A 21,310-nucleotide genomic window follows, 5' to 3' on the forward strand; every position below is an offset into this window, starting at 1 on the left:
TGAGAGGACACTGGTGTTAGGATCGCGAAGAGAGAGAGAGAGACATTAGCTGGGCCAGCGCATGGCTCACTTGGGAGAGTGCAGTGCTGATAACACGAAGGCCATGGGTTCGGATCCCTATATAGGGATGGCCAGTTAGCTCACTTGGGAGAGTGTGGTGGATAACACGAAGGCCATGGGTTCGGATCCCTATATAGGGATGGCCAGTTAGCTCACTTGGGAGAGTGTGGTGCTTACAACACCAAGTCAAGGGTTAAGATCCCCTTACCAGTCATCATTTTTTAAAAATGTATATATATAGGCATTAGAGCTGGGCAGACCTGGGTTTGAATACTTCATTCCACCACAGACTTTAGTTTTCTCCTCAGTAAAATATAGGTAGTAATACCTACCACATAGAATTTTGCCGAGAATTAAAGTGAGGTAACAACTATAGATAAAGCACCTAACATAGAGCCTGGAACTAGCAAGTGGCAAATAGTAACTATTGTTAGTGTTTAGTACTTAGCATATAGTAGGTGCTCAATGAATATTTGCTGAACGAATGACCAAGTCAGTCACATGAAACCTACTCCACATCAGTTCTTTCACTGCCTACGGACTAGTAATGCAGGTCAACTCACCAGTTTGTTCCTCCCACATCATTGTATCCTTTCTTGGAACCTGGGCCTGTTTACTTTCCTTTCTCTCTTCAATAAGGAAAGGCCTGGTCTATTGTCAGACATTTTACTAGAGCTTTTTATTACTCTATCTTGCTGGCTGGGGAGTGGGAACTATAGTTTCCACTCTGACTGAGATAATGGAAACCTTGAGAAACCCAACTCTCTTTTCTCCTATGCCTGGTCTCCTGGAAATAAAAGAGCAATTAAATGTTAACTCTTCAATAACTTTATAGATCCCACACAGAGTTCATCAGAAATAAATTAAAAATCTTGTTGGGTCCAGGGCTTTGGGATGCTACATTTAAAAAAAGACTACATTGGACCAAGGAGACTAGATGAGTATTATTTGTTGTAAATTAGTCGGTGTATTTCAGGAAGGATTTTCCTCAGCAGAAATGAGTTCATAAATGAGTTATGGAGAGAAGGAGGTAATAATATCTGTTCTCTTTTTAGTCCATTATTCAACCAATTGTTGATTTTCTCATGGTTGATTCTGATAGACATTAGAAAGAAAGTCAAGGAAGAATGTCCATAGCATGTCTTCGAAGGATGGTAGATGAAAGATGGGATTGGACAGATTGTTGTTTAGGATTATGTGAAATACTTGTTAGTAGTTAGAGATAGACACTGAGTTAGGACCATAATGTTAGTACATTAGAGTACAGAGATTTTGCTCAGATTTGTTGCCCTATCTTCATCCCACCACTTTGTCTCTCCGTGCCTGTATCTCCCCAATCCTGATGGAAGTTAGTAAATGGAATTGAGATTCTGTAGTTAAATTTGTGAAGTAGCAATTGATCACCTTTTGAAAGGAGTCAAGACTAGGAGGATTTAAGAGAAGCAAGCAATGCTTTCTAGAGCATCTTCCTTACTGCCCAGGAAAAGCAGCTGCACCCAGAAGTTGTTGGAGGCAGCAAGCTGACTTGGAGGTGAATGACCCCACCACAGGGGTACCTGCCTGTCTCCTACCTTTGAATGGTCTGACCTTCCAACCAGCTTGCCTGGGGATGTGCTGCCCAGTTGGTGGCCTGACTGTTTTTCCTTGTGACCACCAGGGGATCAAGTATTTGCTGGGCTAGAAGAGCAAGCCCGCCAGGCGATGATGAAAACTGATTTTCCTGGAGACCTTGGCAGTCAGCGACAAGCTATCCAACAACTAAGAGATCAGGACTCCAGTAGCAGTGAGTTCTGCACCTTCTGGTAATGACTCAGGGCAATGGGAGAAGAATTATCAGAGTGTGTGTGCTCTGGGGATTGTGCATGGGGGTTGGGAGGAAGACATTAAAAAGGAGATATGTGGATCCTCAGTATCTCCAAAGGTGTTCTAAGGTGTGTGGGCATATGCTTGTCCAGAAAGAGAGGACAGGCTTAGCATTATTTTTTTTTTAATTCATGTACTATAGTTCTTGGCACAGTGCCATACACAGATAGGTTTGTGATGGTTGTGATAGGCAGGGATATAGGAATAATTAATTAGTGCTCAAGCAGCCTCTGAGTTAGGTCAAATGAAAAGAAAAAAAGCCCTGTCTCCTAGGATCTATTTATTCATAATTAATAAAATGTAAGGGCAGCATTAATGAATTCTTGTTTGAGGGCCCAGTTTTAATGTTACACAAGAAGATTTGCTTAATGATATAGTAACGAGACTATGCAGCATATAAAATGCTGAAGTCAAAGGCTTCCCACACCAGTGCCTTAAGTAGTGCCTTAAGTGGTGAAGAGGTGGCAAAGACAGTGGCTGTTACAGGTTGAATCTCATGGATTGTCTATTCCATGACCTGTCTGAACAAACACATTTTGGATGTGTTATTTCCTAGGAAGATTTGCACACTTTCTTGATCTCACCCACTTGATATTGGTTATCATTAGTGTCAATTCACAGTAGTGACATTTCTGATTTTTCTCCACATTTGAGGCATGGGAGAGAACGGAGTGCGTGAGTTCTGTAACCTTCTAGAAACTTGTTTCCACCCAAACTAATTAATTAGTTTCCATCCAAACTAATAATTAACCAACAATGGAAACAAAAAATAATTTAGCAACTAATTGCTCAGGTACAGAAAAATTAACCCCCAACTTTCCAGAAAACCTATGGGAGCCACCAGTTTCTTGAGTACGGGTAGGAATAGGAACATCTACAAATGTCTAATAGGTTTCCATTCAGGAAAAGATGCAACATCCCTGTAGACAGCACACCTTTTTTTTTTTTTTAATATTTCTAGTAAAGAGATATATTTGGATTATTGATAGATCACAAAAATGTATATGGTACAACATTGTCTTAGACCACATTTACAGGTATTCCAAATAAGAACGTGGTGAGAAAACATGGTATGATCTAATCTGTGCCACTTCTTTGTTATTGAGATGGATTCAAACAAAGGAAACTTTGGGCTGGGGAGTAAGGCATACATACCATAGATCTTTCCAGGACCCAAATCCAGTCCACCAATTGACTGGAGTATCTAATACAGATATATGTAACTACTAGCAGATGACCTGGTTAGACTTTCTCATGAAGAAAGGGAATGTAACCAGTTTTGCTGAGTAAGAAAGGAAATGTAACAACTGGTGTTGCCCAGATACTGGTAGATTAAGAAGTTATGCAAGGGATAGTACAGAGAAGATAAGCAGTACTGTTAGGTAGGAAACTGAGTCTCACTGCAGATGCAGAGAGCCTGGGAGACTCTACCCTGTTTTTCTCTCTTGCTTACATCAGGCCCAGGAGTCCAGGATCTAGGTGGGGTTAGAATAGGGCTGGAGTCTGACAGCTTCCCTAGGCTTGACTTCCTCTTGTGATCTTCAAGGTACTAGCACTTTTTGTTCCTTTCAGAAAGAACTCCCTTTGTTAAGGGAGAGGAGAGAGGGTTAAACCTTTTTTTTTTCTATTTTATAAGTAATAGAGAAAAAAAATCATCAGTCTTTCAAATTCCCTAGCCATAGGCTGACCTCCCCAGAGCCACATCCTGCCTCCCAAATGAAAACAAACAATTCACACTTTAGTCACAAGAAATTATATTTCATCCTAAAGCAATGAATGGCCCATTCCTTCCACTTAATGTATTCAGTTGTCCATCAGATAATCCAAAGAAGCAACAGAAACAATGGAACTTATTTAGCTTAGAATGCTGCATTAGTAGTAGAGTAAGAAGAGAGTGAATTAGATACCACTACAAACTACCTGAGGCTTGGTTGCTGTGCTAATTTCTCCACTATCGTGAACCACCCTTTCCCTATAAAGTGTTATCATTTTTAACTAATTTACTACTGCCTCCTTTACTGATAAGAGGGAAGAAAAACTCTGGTGTTTTGTAAGTGCACTTGGGTTTGTTGGGAGTGAATAGATTAGTGGGGCTCAGAACAGAATGGAGAAATTGTGCAGAGGAGTTATGGAAAGAAGGAGGTAATAATATCAGTGAGAAATGTAAATCAGAGGTGGTGTGTTGTGGGAAAGAGTTCGGTGTGAAGTGTGATTTGAAGAGTGAGATATTTCAGAACTGTTTAAGAGGGATTATTTTTTTGATAAGGTAGAGGGCACAATAACCATTTTCCAGTGCAGTTTTGCCTTAGATTTTCTCTTAAGTGTGTACATGGCATGATAAATAACATCAATAGCTGGTTTCCATTTAACACGATTTGTACCCAAATGAGCACTGATACAAACTATACTATGGAAGATCAGAAAATGTTTTCCATTATAGCTGCAGACACTAGGGTGGATAGCAGCTCAGGATGTATTCATACAAAAATCAGAACAAGTGACCAGTTTGTGTGTTCCAGGTGACAGTGAGGGTGATGAAGAGGAGACCACACAAGATGAAGTCTCTTCCCACACATCAGAGGAAGATGGAGGGGTGGTCAAAGTGGAAAAAGAGTTAGAAAATGCAGAGCAGCCTGTTGGTGGGAACGAAGTGGTAGAGCATGAGGCAAGTGACAAATGGCTCCTGGTCTGGGAACACCATGCCCTTCCACTCTGCCCTAATGCTTCTCACCCATATGTAACAGTCTTGCCTCTGACAGTCTTCTGGGCCTTCACATGAAGCCTCTTCCTTCATAGTTTTGGAACCCACACCTCAGACACACAGTCCTCATCACACCCAGCTTTCCTTTTCCACCCACATATTACTGCAACCATGGACAGCTCTCCTTCCTAAAGTGCCCCACTTCTTTCCAGACAGAATAGCCACCTTTGCAAAATAAGAAGCTTACTTCCTGAGGTGTACTCTTGAACATGCATGCAAATTTCAGTCGAAGTGTTACCTGAGGTGTCACTTTCTCACTAAATTGTTTCCTGAGGATTCCTGCTAGGATCGTGGCAGGAGAGAAGCTAATCCTTTCTCTGCAGAGTTTACCTTAGGGGGAAAAAAAATAGATAGCTCTCTCTGGGGCAAACCTGCATCCTCATGGCAGGAAGCCTTGGAGAAAATGAAGATGGAAGCAAATTTAATTCCCCTTCAGTGATTACCTTTTCCTTTGCCCACAACAGGAAGCTAAGAGTAACGTTGATATCAGATTGTGCTCCTTTTAACATGATTCCTTGTTACAAGAGGTGAGGGCAGGGAAAAGACTACTGTAGAGACTTAATGAGTTGCCTATTTGTTGAATTGCAGGTCACAGAGAATTTGAATTCTGACCCTTTGCTTGAACTCTGCCAGTGTCCCCTCTGCCAGCTAGACTGTGGAAGTCGGGAGCAGCTGATCGCTCACGTATACCAGGTATGGCGCAGGGAGCTGTGTGCTCTGGAACAGGAACACTGGCAGCTAGTTTGTAGCCCAGATCCTGCTTTGGCCTTTGTCTCTGGCTCCTGAAGGAATCTTGGGTTGTTGCTTCCATTAAGACTCTGATCCAATCCTCAGAGCATTTTAGAGAATAAGGGGGATATGTTGGGTAAATACGTTCTTGTTCTTAGGCAAAAACACTGTGAAAATTAAGTATCATATTTTTTTCTATTATTTAATGCATATTTTAAATAGTGAAAGAGAAACTAGCATCTATTAATAACGAGGGTGGGCTAGCCCGTTAGCTCCATTGGTTAGAGCGTGGCACTGATAACACCAAGGTCCAGGGTTCAATCCCTGTACTGGCCAACTGCAAAAAAAAAAAAAAGACAGCTTTGTTCTAAAGAAAAAAATTAGTTAACATAAATGTTTCTTAAATACCAGTGAAAGTTAGTGTAAATGAGGGGATCATAATAACATACTTCTGTGTTCTTTTTATTCTGATTCAATGGCAGGGCAATAAATTGACAAGGCAGCAGCACACTTGGCAGCCTGGGTTGTACCATAAAGATAGTTCATGAGGGGTATTTCTTTGGAAGACTGTCTTAAAAAGATGGAGAAAGGGTAGGACATAAATACCGTTGCATAGCAGTATTCCCAGCCAGCCTCTAGATTTGGCTTTCATGGCTCCCTTAACATGCACTTGTACCTACACAATGTGAGCCAGGGAGACGGGAAGCATGATCCCAAGCATGAACTCCTCTCAGACTCTGGAGAGGGCTCTGGCACCCCACTGCTCCTCAGGCCAGCCATGTGTCCCAGAGTGTAGTCAGAACTTAAACTAATGAAATCTGAGTGATGGTCTGAATGGCCAGGCCCTCCTTCTAAAGGCCCACTAAATAGAGACTGATTTTTCCAGGGGCTAAATAGAATAGTTGCAAGTCCCTTGTTCTGAGACTAAGGAAAGAGGATATTTCGCAGGAAATAGTTTCTAAGTGGGTGCAGACTGTCCTAGAGATAGGGCAAGATTGACATATTAAGGCTCTGTTTTACAGCACACTGCAGCAGTGGTGAGCGCCAAGAGCTACATGTGTCCTGTGTGTGGCCGGGCCCTTAGCTCCCCAGGGTCCTTGGGTCGCCACCTCCTAATCCATTCGGAGGACCAGCGGTCTAACTGTGCTGTGTGTGGAGCCCGTTTCACCAGCCATGCCACTTTTAACAGGTTAGCCGGGCACCTAATGCTGTTGTGCTCGGAGCAAATTACTGATTGTGGGTTCTGCTTTCCGAAGTCAAAACAAAGGCTAAAGATAGGCAACACAAAGGCAACTGATTCATGACCATTGGGAAATACAAGTAATGAGGCTAGAAAATATGCCCATTCCATTAGATATCTCCAGAGGGAAATTAATTCCCATTTCTTTCCCTATCAGAGTAATATTTTCAACTAGAAAGAGATGTAGGGAAGTCCAAGAACACTTATGATAAAGCATGGAGAAAGAAGTTTCAGGGTGCTGAGAGGACACTGGTGTTAGGATATAGTATCCACTAGTGTCCTAGGAAGACTGAAACTATGTGAACATTGTGTCTTTGTCCCATTTGCGTAGTATACAATGCAGAGTCTGCCTTTGCATAGCAAGTACTGCCAGGGGAGAAGCAGGTGAGTCAGTGAATTGCACCATGCCAGAAGGAAGTCTTCACGACCAGGACCCTTCTTTCCCATGGTAGGACTGCCCCTACACAGCTCTTACTAAACACCATCATTCTAGCTTGAATGAAAACTTCACATTGTAAGGGTTTGTCTGATTTCTGGTGGGTTGCTGTAGCAGTTGGCTCATTCTCTAACTCCAGGTGGGCTTTAAGACTTGATAGCCACCCTAGCCCAATGGAGGAAGGGATTCCGAGATGTAGAAGCAGTCTCCCAAGCTCTCAAACTGACCCCTAGTGGTGAACCTGGGGCAACTGGCCTGGTAGGAGAGGAGTAAGTCAGGGCTGGATAGCTGAGCCTTGCTAGAAGGAAACAGTAACCAACCAAAATTTTTGCTTTCCAGTGAGAAACTTCCTGAAGTACTTAATATGGAATCCCTAGCCCCAGCCCACAGTGAGGGCCCCTCCAATGCTGAGGGGAAGGACACTGCCTTTAGTCCTCCGGTGTACCCTGCTGGAATTCTGCTTGTGTGCAACAACTGTGCTGCCTACCGTAAGCTCCTGGAAGCCCAGACCCCCAGCGTGCGCAAGTGGGCCCTCCGTCGACAGAATGAGCCTTTGGAGGTACGGCTTCAGAGGCTGGAACGAGAGCGCACAGCCAAGAAGAGCCGGCGGGACAATGAGACCCCTGAGGAACGGGAGGTGAGACGCATGAGGGACCGCGAAGCCAAGCGCCTGCAGCGCATGCAGGAGACAGACGAGCAGCGGGCGCGCCGACTGCAGCGGGATCGCGAGGCCATGAGGCTGAAGCGGGCCAATGAAACCCCAGAGAAGCGGCAGGCCCGGCTCATCCGAGAGCGAGAGGCCAAACGGCTCAAGAGGCGGCTGGAGAAAATGGACATGATGTTGCGAGCTCAGTTTGGCCAGGACCCTTCTGCCATGGCAGCCTTAGCAGCTGAAATGAACTTTTTCCAGCTACCTGTGAGTGGGGTAGAGTTGGACAGCCAACTTCTGGGCAAGATGGCCTTTGAAGAGCAGAACAGCAGCACTCTGCACTGAATCATACCCTCCTGCCTGCCCTCCTACCCACCCACCCACCCACCCAAGCCCACGGATCAGTGCTCCAGCCATCCACAAGGTCCCGTCTTTGCTGCCATAGGCAGGCCCAGGTTTGTTGCAGGTGGACCTGTGCACCCCTTGCATGTGGGAGCAGGATGATGGGGGTCGGGGGACCCAGCTCAAGGCAGCTCTGGAGATGGCAGCAGGCATTCCAGAGAACTGGACTCCCCAGCCCACTGCTGCAGGCCGTTCTTATAGGACTGTGGGGCCCCAGTGTGGCCCATGAAGTTGTGAGGGCAAATAAATTAATTTTATCTTTATTGGCGCTTTCCTGCTTTTCTCTCCATCTCATTCTAACAAAGTGATGTAGGAGAGACCTGCGTGAAAGTTTTCAGGCAGTGACTTCTGGTGGTTTGCCCTTATCTGAGGAAGGGTGCTCCTCAACTCTGGCTGTCCAGAGGTCCCTTATTTGGGCCTTTACAAGTTGATGAATAACTATGACATTGAAGAACCCATGCTGACTTTAATAGGATCCATTCCCACAACCATAATGAAGATATCAACGATTTCAAGGGCTATTTAAACCTAGCTTACCTTTTCCAAATTTTTCCTCATAACTGGCATTTTCTAAAGACTATGCAGTACTTTAAACTAGGTGCAGACTATTTTTCCCAGCAAAATTCAGTTTGTCAAACATTTAAAATTCTATCCCAGCAGCAGTCAGCTGCATCTAGGAGTATGTTCATAGAAATGGCTGCAATATTAAGGTCCATAGCATGAGGGAACTCATGTCTGAGAGGAGAGTTAATCCATCTTTTCATTTATTCCCCAGAGCCAAGGTAGGATAATAAAATCCAGTGAGGAAAATTCAGAATTAAGGTGATAGGAGAGCCCAAGTCAATAGTGGCAAAGACTAGAGCAAAATGACTACTCTGGCAGTTTGTATGGCTGCCAGACCAAGGAGGAAATAAGAGGTGAGGTCATTTCTAAAAATTTTCTGTGATGGTACAGAACAAGCACAGAACTTTCCTTAGCCTGCACCAAAGGTTGTGTACAGTTTAGGTAATTATAGATCTTAAGGTCCAGAAGGAAGTCTTCTAGTTAAATTGTAACCAGAAAAATAACTATGCCAGGAATGTGAACCTCTTCCAATATCCTAACAGGAAAACTCGGACTCCTCTCTGACCTCCATAGGTCCAGGGCTATTTAAGTGTCAACTGACCTCCACCACACTAGTGTTAATTTCTACCAGGCAGGCTGAAATATTTGTTCTGAAAAATACATTTAAAAGAAAATAAGTATTCAACTGATCCAAATGCCTTTCTCTCACAGAGCTCCATACTGAAGACCTAGTTGGGAAGCTTCAAAATGGTTGAGCACTCACTATGTGCCAAAGATTATTCTGAGCACCTTGCATGGATTATCTCAATTTTCACAACAAACTGAGTTAATACAAACTCAAGAGTTAGATGCCGGGATTCAAAACTGCCCTGCCACTTACTAGCTGTATAACTTTGGGCAAGTCTTGGTTTCCACAAAATGGAAATACTAATACTAGTAACAAATGATTGTGTGTATATATCACTTAGGATAGTTTGTGGCACATAGTAAGTGTTCAATAAATGTATCTAAGTCACTATTATATACCTGAGTATTTGACCACTTACTATTGGCAAGTTTTCTTTTTTTTTTTTTTTTAAAGATGACCGGTAAGGGGATCTTAACCCTTGGCTTGGTGTTGTCAGCACCACGCTCAGCCAGTGAGCGAACCGGCCATCCCTATATGGGATCCGAACCCGGGGCCTTGGTGTTATCAGCACCACACTCTCCCGAGTGAGCCACCGGGCCGGCCCATATTGGCAAGTTTTCTAAGTTAGAAGTGGTAGCTATGATTGGGGCTAATTTATTCCAGCAATTGTGGCAGTATTCCTGAGTAAAGAATTGGGGAAAAGGCCAGCAGTGAGGATACCTCTAGATCCTGTGATTGATTCCACTATTGTCTAAGTCTAAAGGCAGACTTCCAGGTCTCTGAAACAAACTGTGCAGACCATGCTTCAGATCTAGCTCACGCCTTCTGCCCTGTGCTCACCACACGGAGATGGGTACTGTTTGTGTTCCATTACAAGTGCTCCCACAAAGGGTTTCTCTCCCCCACCCAATGGCCACCATCTAAAGCTGGGATAGGAAGAAGGCGCAAACACCAAAAGGAAAAGCTAGTAGTTTATATAGATAGATATATAGATATATAGATATTGATATATATTGTGTTTACATAGTCCACAAGTTAAATGCAGGTATCCATAAGAAGAGCATTAACAATAAAAATACAATCTGTGTGTAGCCAAGTACAGAGACTTAAAATGGTAAAACAGCAAAAAGGATCTCACAAAAGTACAAATATACAGTACAAATTGATTTATTTAAAACAGTTACAAAAAAGCACAACAAAATAGAGATTATCCTTAGAATTATTAATGCTTTGTTAAAGATCAGGTAGGATTAGAGGGTAAGAATTGGTTTGGGTGGGGGGAGCACCTGACTAGTTCTAAGGCTTTAGATACAATGCAGTTGATTACATATTAATTCAGCCATTACATACTGGGGATAGTAGTTGGGGGATCAGTAATTTATCTACAGGGAACTCCTACACAAATCAGATCCATCCAGACCTCCCCAGTGCCGTCCTTCTTCTCTACTCCTAAGGACCCTAAAGCCACCTGGATGACAATATTCCCATCCTTCATTCTCCACCCCATTCCCTATCCTTATATTCTTCCCTCCCCTAAGGTGCTGTGCAAGCTGAGAGCAGTCTACTCTCTGCAGCTGGAACATATACTGTTTTGGCTATAGGGATCCTGTGTGACTAGGAAGTTTGTAGGGGACAGCCTTATTTCAATACTTTAAGTTAGCCATAAGTACAGTCAGTCTCTTCCCCAGCACAATCTAGATTCTCTTGAATATGAGTATCAAGCAAGTGAGGGATCCACCCTGCCTTCAGCAATACCAGCAACATACTAACCACTCACAACTCACAATTACGTGCAAACTCCCTGTCCAGGGGGTGGGTGTAAAACCACTGTGTTATCAGCTCTCTCACGCTCTCTTTCTCTCTGAAGAACCTCAGTCCCCATTACAGTCAAAGACAGAAGTGAATGCTTGCAAATTTGACAATAGGTAAAGGCACATGGGTTACTGCCACACACACTGCAGACAGAAACCCAATTTGAGGCCATCTTCACTGCAGGGCATTTGCAGTGAAATGGCTTTGGGATCACACAGACTTTGAGTTTGCAATCTACTGGGGGAGGATGTAGGCTTAATAGAACTAATAAAGAAAACTTTAGTGTGAAAAGTGCATTTATTACTACTGTTCCTGCTGGGGAGGCTCAACAGGGCAAACCACACCACCTCTCCTCCTTCCGCCCCAGGCACTGTGCATAGTCTGCAGGTAAGGAGAGCGTGCAGTCAACTCTAGCATCTTGAGGACCAGTGTCATCCTAGGCCACGACCAGGCTTCTGGTCCAAGGATGGATCCTAGAGTTGAAAAGAGCAACTGACAGTTGCAAAGACCCAGATGTTTATTTTATTATTGCATAATGTGGGAGACCTTCCCTACCCCAGGAAAGCTGGAGGGTGAAGGCTTCCCAGCAAAGGTTCCTGACCAACATCCAATCTAGTATGATTCAGTTCTTCAATTGTAGTGTACATTTCTTGCAATCTGGAAAGTACTGTAGCTTCAACATGGTTTGGTAAACATAGCCCTAGGAGGCCAAAATGTCTCCATAAAACTTGGCCTCTATCCTATTTACTTTGCTTATAGGACTGTGACTTAATCTCCCATGGCCAATTCAATTAATAAGGTTATCTTTACTCCAATGGACCCAGGTCCTTTCCTAGTCAACCCATGTTCACCCTTCATCTCCAGAGTAATCATCCAGCTCTTCAATATGCCTGCACGCTGTGGGTTTAAATCACATCACCAACCTGTGCTTCTCCCTAAATTGCCTAAGATGCCCACTGGTAAAAATAAAACTAACCCCCACTTGAGGAGCTATTTCAGACAAACTTCAAACCCTTTCCCAACCCCAGAATCCTTGTAACCGTAGCTAGATGAACCCTGCTGGGATGCTGGCATAGGCCCTAACATGGCTCCCCCTCATTTAATTTCTAAAACATGATACAAGATACCACAAAGGAAAGAAGTTAGTACAACAGAAAATACCCACTAAGAGGACTTGCTTGTTTCTCCCTCAAGACAATCAGACATTTGGAGCCAAAGGGCTCCTGACAGTCCTGGAGCCATATCCCTTTGGATTCACCAGCCCACCAGCAGCATTTCATACCATTCCTATTCAACATGACTTTGCTATAAAATAACACTGGCAGAACACAGGTAAGAATGGGCAGAATGCCTGGATTTAATCTACATGGTCAAAGACATGGAAGGATAGAGAGCTATAGAGGGCAGCAGGCAGGACAGTGAGCAGACAGCAGCAGTGGCAAAGCAGCACAGAGCAAAGCCCTTGGTGTTACAACCGACTGGGACCAAGAGTATATAAGAGTCAGTACAGATCTGCTGGGGCCCTTCCCCTTGGGAACACTAATCTTGATAAGAATGATGATCCAAGACTTAGGTTATTACCCATCCTTTACCGGTTCCCCTTCTCCCAAATTGGTATAGGCATGTCTGTACAGTGCCAGAGTTAGTAGTCCTCCTTTCTATCCCTACGATCTGGGAATGTCCTACCACTGAAAAGGGATTGGCTCTAGCTTTGTCAACTGCCTAATCCCCAAAAGCTGACGACTTCCCACTAAAATGTTTATTCTCTAAAAACTGCTCTCATGTTTCCTGCAAACTTAGGAAATTCCTATAAAGAACAATGGATACACCACAGGTTATTCTTATTTCTCATGCCTGGAAAAAAGACTGAACCAGAGGGAAAAGGCAAGGGGAATGCCACAGCTCTAAGATTTAGAGTGCAGAGCTTCTTTTCCTGGTGGACCATACTTTATGAAAGATACTTTTACAGCTCAGCAAAATCAAGTACTAATATTTTACACATGCATGGCACAATATTAGGGGAGCTGCTGGTATTGTTTCACCAGCAAGAGACAAAAGAGGAACAGCAGCAGAAAGGTTAGGGCCCAACTTGCCAAGAACCCCAAGAATTTCTTCCCAGGATTCAGCAAAAGTTACCAGCCTGGGAAATCACAACTAGCGTGAGTGGAGGGTGATTTGACTTAATCTACTTGGCCCGTATCTGGTTAGATAAAGGTTTGCTCCCACAAGGAGGAAGCTCTGTTGGTGTCCTTGGTGGATGTTTCTTGAGCATCTAGTGTGTGCATGTCACTATATTCAGGTCATGAGCCTTCCTATGAAGAAAGACTCTTGTGAGAAACCTGTGCAAACAATAATCCCAAGGAATGAGCTGCTCATGGAACAGCCAGAGATGAGGCCTTCTCCCAAGGTTCTCATGTGAGGGGATACTTCCGGACTCAACCCCACAGGCCCCCACTGTAGGACACAAGCCAGAAAAAGCAGCATTCAGAGAGGATGGGGGACAGAGAAAGGAAAGGGTACGATCCCAAACGCAATACAAGGTTGGTGTCTGGTTCTAACATGAACCAGAGACTGATGTACTCGTGGTGTGGTCAATAGCTTCCTTTGGATGACCTCCAAAAGCTGACTGACCAGGTAACTGTTCTCAAGGAATGAAACAGTGGAGTGTAGGGCTTGTAGCAAACAAGCCAGTTGTAGTCACTCTGTTCCCCCAGGAGAACAACCTTTAGCACCTGAACACTAAGAATGACTCCATTCTCAGAACTTCCCCTCCCCCCAGGAGGTAGGTAAGATTATTTATCCCCATTTGGCAGCTGGGGAGGAAGTGAAAGAACCAGAGGTCACAAGAATTGCCTAAAGTCTTTGACAGAGAAGAGATCAGACCTCAGAGGTTTGGGACTACTGATGACAGGCCAGGACTCATTCAGTCCCAGTACATCTGCAAACGAAATGCCAGGATCATATCCTGGGAGAAGCCTAACTGGAGAGCTCGGTGGACAATACCCTGAGTTGCCTTCGAGAGTCTAATAAAAGACTCCCAGAAAACAAACAAAAAATATCTCCCCTCCCACCTGAAAGCTGGTGGGGGAGCCTAATTCCCAATACCCATTGGAATCCTACAGTCCAGGCTGATGCAAAAAGTTGTGAAGAAAACGTGAGCTTAAGACATGGTGGGGGAGGGCAGTGGAGAGGGGCAAATGTAATTAAGATTAAGAATACTCTCTGTGGAGGAACACACCACCTCAAAATAAAATCTACTTCAGATATTGAAATATTATTAAGACTATCTTAAAGCTGGCGGTGAGGGGACAGCCTAGGGCATAGTTCCCTTCTTGTTTCTCCACCAAGCTGTTTGGCAGTGGAAGAGGAGGGACATGATCTTGAGTTTTTAAAAACAGAGATTATAGCTGAAGGGAAAATAAGAGACCCCTACACACCAACTAGAGGTCTTGGTCAGAGTGGACAAAAGCAATTTTGCAGAAGAGGAAAGGCAGTACAGCCACAAATGAGGCCCAGGACAAGACACCATGCAGGGAGGTTAGGGCAGCACAAGGGCGGGGGCAGGGCAGGCACTTAAGCACAACATAGACAAAGGAGGGGTGGAGGTCCCTGGGAAAAGGGTCCACTGGTTCTTTCAAAAGTCCCCATTACCAACTAGACAGTTAGTGAAATTTCAAAGTGGGCCTGGCATGCTGAGAAGGAGGAGCTTTGTTAGGTTGGCTACATTTCCAGAAGCCCTGCCTACAGCCCAGTCAGCCTGGCTATCTGGTCTTTCTCCCAAAGTCCCCCAACTGGGTCCCCAGCAAGGCAGTACTTCACTCTGATCCATGGAGGGGTTTCTCTCTCTCTCCTGGCCCCCAAGCTGCTAAAAAGCCTTGTAGGAGGAATGGTGAGAAGAAATGGGAAAGGTATGAAGCAGAGGATCAAGCAGAGTCCTGTAGATGAGTGCTCCTCCCCCATAAACCCAGCCACAGACATCTGTAACAAAATCACCCTTTAAAGTGCACATCTCTCACAAGAAGGGTTCTGGGTGGGAACCCTCTTATTTCCAACTGTGGGGCCTCCTGCCCTCCCACCACAAAAAAGAAAGAAAAAGAACTTCAGACAGTTTAACTGCTACTATAAGCTGTGGATCATCATTTTTGGCTCTTTCTTTGCTCCCTCCCTCCATCACTTGCTCCCAAAGCCTGGGCTTTCCCTTACAGGAGCTAGGGATAGGGAGGAAAGGACAGGGAGGCCCTGATTTTGGAATGTTTCTTATCTTGTGTGCACCCCCTTCCTTCCTTGCCCCAGGCCAGCTGCTCCCCATCACAGCACCCTCTGGGGCTGTCCTGAAAGGATGCCATGGGGTAATGAGCAACAGATCCTGCCTCAGGAGGCTGCCTTCACACCTCCCCTTTATCCCCAAATCTCACTGCCAAGAGAGCCATTCCCTGCTCAGCATGTGCAAATCCTCTGCCTGCTCTCAGCGAGGCTCAGCTCTGGAGTAAAGCCCCAGTCCTGGTCTAGCAAAGAGGTTCATTTTCCCGCATTGGAACGTCCTTCGATGGACAGCTTTACCTCCTGTGGAATGAAAGAGGCATGAAGCGATGCAGCCCGGGCCTCCTGACGAAGCAATGCAGCCCGGGCCTCCTCTCCTTGCATGCTGTATCTTTGGAAGCTCGGGGTTGGCCAGCAGGCCTGGGCACCAGGCTCAGGCTGGGAGGTCTCTATCACACGGGAGCCCTCTCCTGCCAGCTGGCTCTTCCCCTCACTGTCACATATTTCTCTGGATCCCAAGACTGTCCTCTCAGGCCTTTCTCGGGGGAAACCCTGCTGGCCTGGGGGAGCACAGCTGGCCTGAGAAACTGAATTACTGTTCAAGCTCTGTAAACTGATAGAGATGCAGACATCTCCAACCTGTAGCCGATGGCAGGGCAGAGAGAAGAGTTGTGCAGTCCGTCCAGGGCTGCAGGAGGACCAACCCTGGCCATATACAAAGAAGGGATGCTCGGGGGGCACCTCGATGCTCACTTTGCTCTGCTGCTCACCAACCACGAAATGCAGCATGACAAATCCAGGCCACTGGCTCTCCTGAATGTCTACGACTGTGCTAGAGTCAATCTTCAGTCCTCCGCTTACTTCGGCACTACGCACAAAATCCTGGGTCTGGAGGTCCTCCACCCGCTTTAGCTCCCCCGTAGCCAGCTGGATGATGGCGCCTTTCATGAAATGGGAGGGCAAGTGGGAGGAGGTAATGGGGGGTGGCGTTGGCTCCTTGTCTGGGAAGGTGGCTCTGGCCGGCAAGTCCAGACTTGATGCCACCAGGATCTCCGAGCCCATAGAGAGCAGGCTTGGGTCAGTTCCAGAGGGCACCAGGTTGCCGTTGGCTACAACCATTGCTTTGGGTAAATGTCTGTGTTTCACCAATTCCTGATGAGACTGTAGGTAGAACCCACGGGCCTGATTTTTCTCTGCCAGCTCTGCCGGGTTCCTGGCCGACCCTCGCCCCTCACTCTGATGGTCAGGGGTATGATGGGACAGGTTGAGGGGACTGGGTTCATCTTTCCTCTGAGCTGCCACCACACGATAGTCCTGAGAAGCTAAAGCGCCAACCACCCGCTGAACTTCAAGGTCGGTGTCTGGGGTCCCTCGGTGTGCTGGCGCCACCACCTCTACCCGTGGAGTCTGAGAACCTGAAAACAACTGTCCATCCACCACACATTCTACCACTGGCACCAGTCCCTGGCCTTCTCCCTTGCTGTTGGGGGAGTCAAGGGCTTCACTTTCCCGTCTTACTAAATTTCGCTCTCGCTGTCTCTGTCCTCCATTGGCAGCAGCTGCTTCCAGAGCAGACTGGCCCTCCTGAGGGGTAAGAACTGGGCTAGTGCCTGCTGGAGGGTTTTCATGCAAGGTATACCCAGCCGGTAACCTGGACATATGATAATAAATGGGCATCCGGCCTGGAGCAAGGTCCAATGGCTGAGTATTCGAGTGATGTGGCAATTGCCCAGGTGGGGAGGTGGCAGAGGGGGCTTTGTTAAATGAGTGGACTGGGGATGAAGCCTGAGGGGGAGGAGTGGCTCCTTCTGCCAGGAGTGAGGCATATGGCACAAAGTGTGGAAGGTGAGACGTGGTGAGGTTGGTAGAAGGAGAAAGGAGGGGACTCGGTAGGAAATTAGGTGGCAAAGCATAGGGAAGGCTATAAGGAGACCCTATAAACTGCAGTGAGGTGGACGGGAGCTGAGCATAGTGGATCGGGGGATAGTGGATTCCTGGATGCTGAATCAGTGAAGACGCTACATTAAATGTGGGGGGCAAGGGGCTCATGTTCACCACGGATGGGAGACCAGTTGGTGAGAAAGTAGCAGGTGGCACAGCCACCTTATACAACATGCCATATTGATCCACTGTCAGACCAGTGATGGCCTCAGCTCCATCACCCCCCAGGCTGACTCTGGCTCCTGCCTGGCTCTGCCCTGCCACCACAACCCCTCGGGACCATTCAGAAGCATCACTGGAGGGTGTGTGGTTAGTGGAGCAGCTGGTAGTTCTCCCCATATCCTCGCTGGTCACGGGGAGGTCTCGTTTCTTTGGTGGAAGGCATTCCTGACTCCTCTCATGAACAGGTTTCATATTGCTTTGTGGTGTTCCTGGAGCCAGGAAGGGGTCGGCTTGCTCCTTGGGGCATCAGAAGGGGCTTCTCTGTGGCTTCCCTGCACCCCTCTCTGCTGCTGGCTGAGGCGCCCACATCTGCTAGGGAACAAACCAGAGGCAAAGAAAAGTAACCTAGGAATGAATCAAGTCAAAGGAAATAGCAAGAACCGTGGAGGAAGACGTAACAAAGGGAACTACAAAGAAAAAGGAGGTATGAGAAAGGGGCAGACAAGGAGGCTACCTCTCACTTATTGAGCCTAGGGAGAGAGAAACAGTCAGGAAAACCACAAAGCACAAAGAGTTACAAGGACTCTTGTACTCAATGATGCATAAGTTAGCTGTGGGCTCCATGACCTCAGAGAAACCAACAGCTTCACCATTAGCTATGCTTCTCATGAGCACCTACACTCTTCTCAGCCTTCTACCTTAAATAGGCTTTGAATACGTGGTCTTTGCCACTGGCTCTTTTTCCTAAGTTTCCCCTTTAGCTACCAAAGACTAATGTGCTCTCTTCTTTCCCTGAATGTATGACCTCATCCTTGCTTCCTTTCTTCAGCCTAATTTGGGTTATGATCGCACCTACTACCATCCCTCCCACCCCAAGCTGGCTAAACTCTCATCCTCCTTTGCCTCGTATCACCTTGAGGTCAAGGACCCAGGTGTCAGTAAGTCCTGCAGTCTGCTTGTAGCCTTTTTTTTTTTTTTTTAACTTTCTCCCTAAACATATTATGAAAACTAGCATCTTCTTCACCCCACTACATCCCAACTTGGGCCCTATAGGGAGAATGATTATACCATCTTGCTCTACAACTTATTTCTTTCTTCTCTTCCCCAAAGAACAACAAAACTCTTCTGACCTCACAGAGACTTCCTGTTCCCTAGTCTGGCAAGTCGTCTTCTCTTCTCATTGACAACCTTCAATTTGACTTCTTCATTCATTCCCTCTTTTTTTTTTTTTTTCCTTTTTTTGCCAATGGCTCTTTTTCCATTGTAGAATACACTCTAGGCACTACTTCATAAAATCCTGGGTCCACTACTCTAAACATACCTGTTTATTTCTATCTTAGGTCTGTATAATTCGTAAGAAAGTTCTTGCTCCCCTTTCTGTCATTGTCACCTTTCACAAATGCTTTTGTTCATTGTCAAAAAGCATCTTTTTGGTCTGAACACTGCAATGTATATGAACTTTGTCACCTATTTCTTCCAATTAGGCTCCAGAGCTTTCTATGAAACAACATTCTGTTCTGTTTTTTCCACTGTTGCATCCTAGGAGTGTTTCTGCAACAAGGAATCCAAAGTGCCTGTATTACCTGAGCTTCCACTGGTGCTTCTGAGCAGCTGTAGTAAGTGTCCTCCCGGCTGGCTTGGGAGCCTAGAAAACAGAAGTAGAAATGGAGTAAGCAGGAGCCTGACCTCTGACCCTCCCCAGGGTCATCATGAAAGGTAATTCCAAAGCCACAAAGACATTCCACAACAAGTCCTTGCCTCGTCCTCTTCTCCAGAGGTAACAGCACATTTATCCAGGCAGTTGAACAGAGAAAAAGCCATCTCCTAAGCTCTAATTTGTAAGAAGACATCCCTGGAAAAAAATTTCCATATATCAAATTTCATTGTTTATCCTTAACATCATATTCTTCATTCTCTACCCGTTTCCATTTCCCAAAGGTTAAATTTACTTCCAATCCAAATTTCAGTTAAACGCACAAATAAAAATGGAATAGTTAGCATTGTTCCCATGTGAACAATGACAGGCAGGAAAAATCAACTTCATGTATTTCACCTTTATACAGGGCCTATGAAAACACAGATGTGGAGGTTATTTAAATGAGCAAATCGGCACTAGAGGAAAAAGAACAATCATTTACGTTTCTGGGGCAGAAAAAGAGGTCAAGGGAGAGTCACTCAAGGGGGTGTCACTAAAGGGAAGACTTATTAATAGGTTTCCAGGGTAAAAAAAAAAAAAAAAAACAGCTCCAGTGTGTATATGTGTAAAATTTTCTGAGTGAAAACTTTATACCAAGTACTGAATCAGGTATGACAGAAACTGAAAACATTGCCTTGGTCCTCATGTAACTAACAATGGGGAAACAAAACTATCACTAAGTTACACTAAACTATCAATATCTGAATCTACACTTGCCAGAATCATCAAACACTAAAGAATGGAGCCTCAACCTCTGAAACAGAGAAAGTAGTATTGATGGGTACTCTGAGAAACTACTGACTGTCCTGTCCAAGTCCTACAGAACACTGCAAACCTCAGTCACAACTGAAAGGCAGCGTTTATCTCAAGATTGGCAAAGTGCGTGTGTACACGAAAGGTGAAACGATAGAAAAACAAGGTAGAAAGACAAATTCCTTATCTACAAATACAAATTATACAAAGGGCACTAGTCACACATCCCTACTCCGCCAGCAGTATCAGTAACAGAAAAGCTGTTTTCTCCTTCATTCCCAACAGAAACTGGGGTCACATCTTCAATCTCAGATGCAACTAAAACATTAAAGTAAACCTGCCTCTAGGTCACTAAGGGGTTAGCAAACACAGGATAATAAAAGGCCTGAAAGAGGCAAAAGGTCTGCGGGAAGGACAACAAAGCGCCAAGCCTGTTCGCCAGGTTCCCACAACGCAAAACACATTTTGGAATGTGAACCCTCGGTCCCTGGAGAAGCTCAATGAGGATTTCTCAAGGGGAAGACGCAGCTTCTGACCGCAAATGAGATAACGGGCCGTTCCGAAGAGCTGCTGACAGGAGCCCGAACGAAGGTCCTCATTACGCTTGAGTCAGAATCAAGAGGCTGAACACAGCCGGAGACCTCAATTTGCAGAGGGCTTAGAGGTGCGCCCGACAGAAAGGGAGAAGCTTGGAAGACTAGGGTTTATGACTTCCCGTGATCCCGCTATCCTTGTTCCAACAAGGGTAGGGCCCGAAATTGGGAATTCTGCGTTTAGAGAGAGGAGGGTCGACCCTTCACTAAGGGGGTAGGGGAGAGGCCCCGCAAGCGACGCTACCTTGCTTGGGGTCCCTTTCAGCCTGGGGGACTTGGACACCCTGGCCCGCGGGGACACAGCCGCGGGAGCGCCAGGCCCTGAGGCCGCCTTCCGGACCCGGCCGGAGAGAAGCGCGCGGGGATCTAGGCGCGGACTCTTTTGCTCTCTCTGTCCGTGGTGCTCAGGCCCCGGCCCGACGGGGCATCGGGCTCCTGGGGGCCACTTCCTCCGGAGCTCCAAGCCCAGGCCTGCCTGGCCTCCGTAAGGCCGGTCCGGCAGCCACCACTCCCGGCGACACTCACCGGCCCATCTCACAGCGCTCTCCGGGATCCTCCCACTCGTCCCGGAGCCGCCGCAACCGCGGCCGCCGCCATCCCCGGCCCCGGAGCCGCCCCACACCCAGCGGCCCCCCCCAAGGCGGGCGCCCGGAGATGGCGTCAAGCTCATCCCGCCCCCGGCGCGGAAAGATTGCGTCACGGCCCGGACAGACCATCGATGCCTAGGACTACCGGGGGGGGGGGGGGGGGGGGGGGGGGGG

At 46.2% G+C, this 21,310-nt stretch overlaps 2 protein-coding genes across 6 annotated transcripts in view; one reads left to right on the forward strand and one right to left on the reverse strand.

The window, feature by feature from the left end:
- ZNF821 (zinc finger protein 821) overlaps positions 1–8,403 on the forward strand; it is an 18,193-nt gene extending 9,790 nt beyond the window's left edge. For 3 of the 5 annotated variants that reach the window (XM_008581020.1, XM_008581022.1, XM_008581021.1), the window contains 5 exons: positions 1,718–1,862; positions 4,450–4,588; positions 5,273–5,377; positions 6,436–6,602; positions 7,429–8,403. In XM_008581020.1, the coding sequence (XP_008579242.1) occupies positions 1,718–1,862; positions 4,450–4,588; positions 5,273–5,377; positions 6,436–6,602; positions 7,429–8,083 (1,211 nt within the window). In that variant the 3' untranslated portion in view covers positions 8,084–8,403. Of the gene's footprint in view, positions 1–1,717; positions 1,863–4,442; positions 4,589–5,272; positions 5,378–6,435; positions 6,603–7,428 lie in introns of all 5 variants that reach the window. The other 2 variants (XM_008581024.1, XM_008581023.1) reach the window with 1 other exon arrangement.
- A 1,887-nt stretch (positions 8,404–10,290) lies between these two features.
- On the reverse strand, positions 10,291–21,205 carry ATXN1L (ataxin 1-like). Its single transcript, XM_008581025.1, has 3 exons — positions 21,075–21,205; positions 19,091–19,152; positions 10,291–17,876 (listed from the first exon to the last, which is right to left on the reverse strand). The coding sequence occupies exon 3, from the start codon at positions 17,757–17,759 to the stop codon at positions 15,663–15,665; it is 2,097 nt and encodes a 698-aa protein (XP_008579247.1). The 5' UTR covers positions 17,760–17,876; positions 19,091–19,152; positions 21,075–21,205; the 3' UTR covers positions 10,291–15,662.
- Positions 21,206–21,310: the final 105 nt, after the last annotated feature.

Source organism: Galeopterus variegatus, unplaced genomic scaffold, assembly GCF_000696425.1.
Source record: "Galeopterus variegatus unplaced genomic scaffold, G_variegatus-3.0.2 Scaffold2236, whole genome shotgun sequence".
Lineage (NCBI taxonomy): Eukaryota > Metazoa > Chordata > Mammalia > Dermoptera > Cynocephalidae > Galeopterus > Galeopterus variegatus.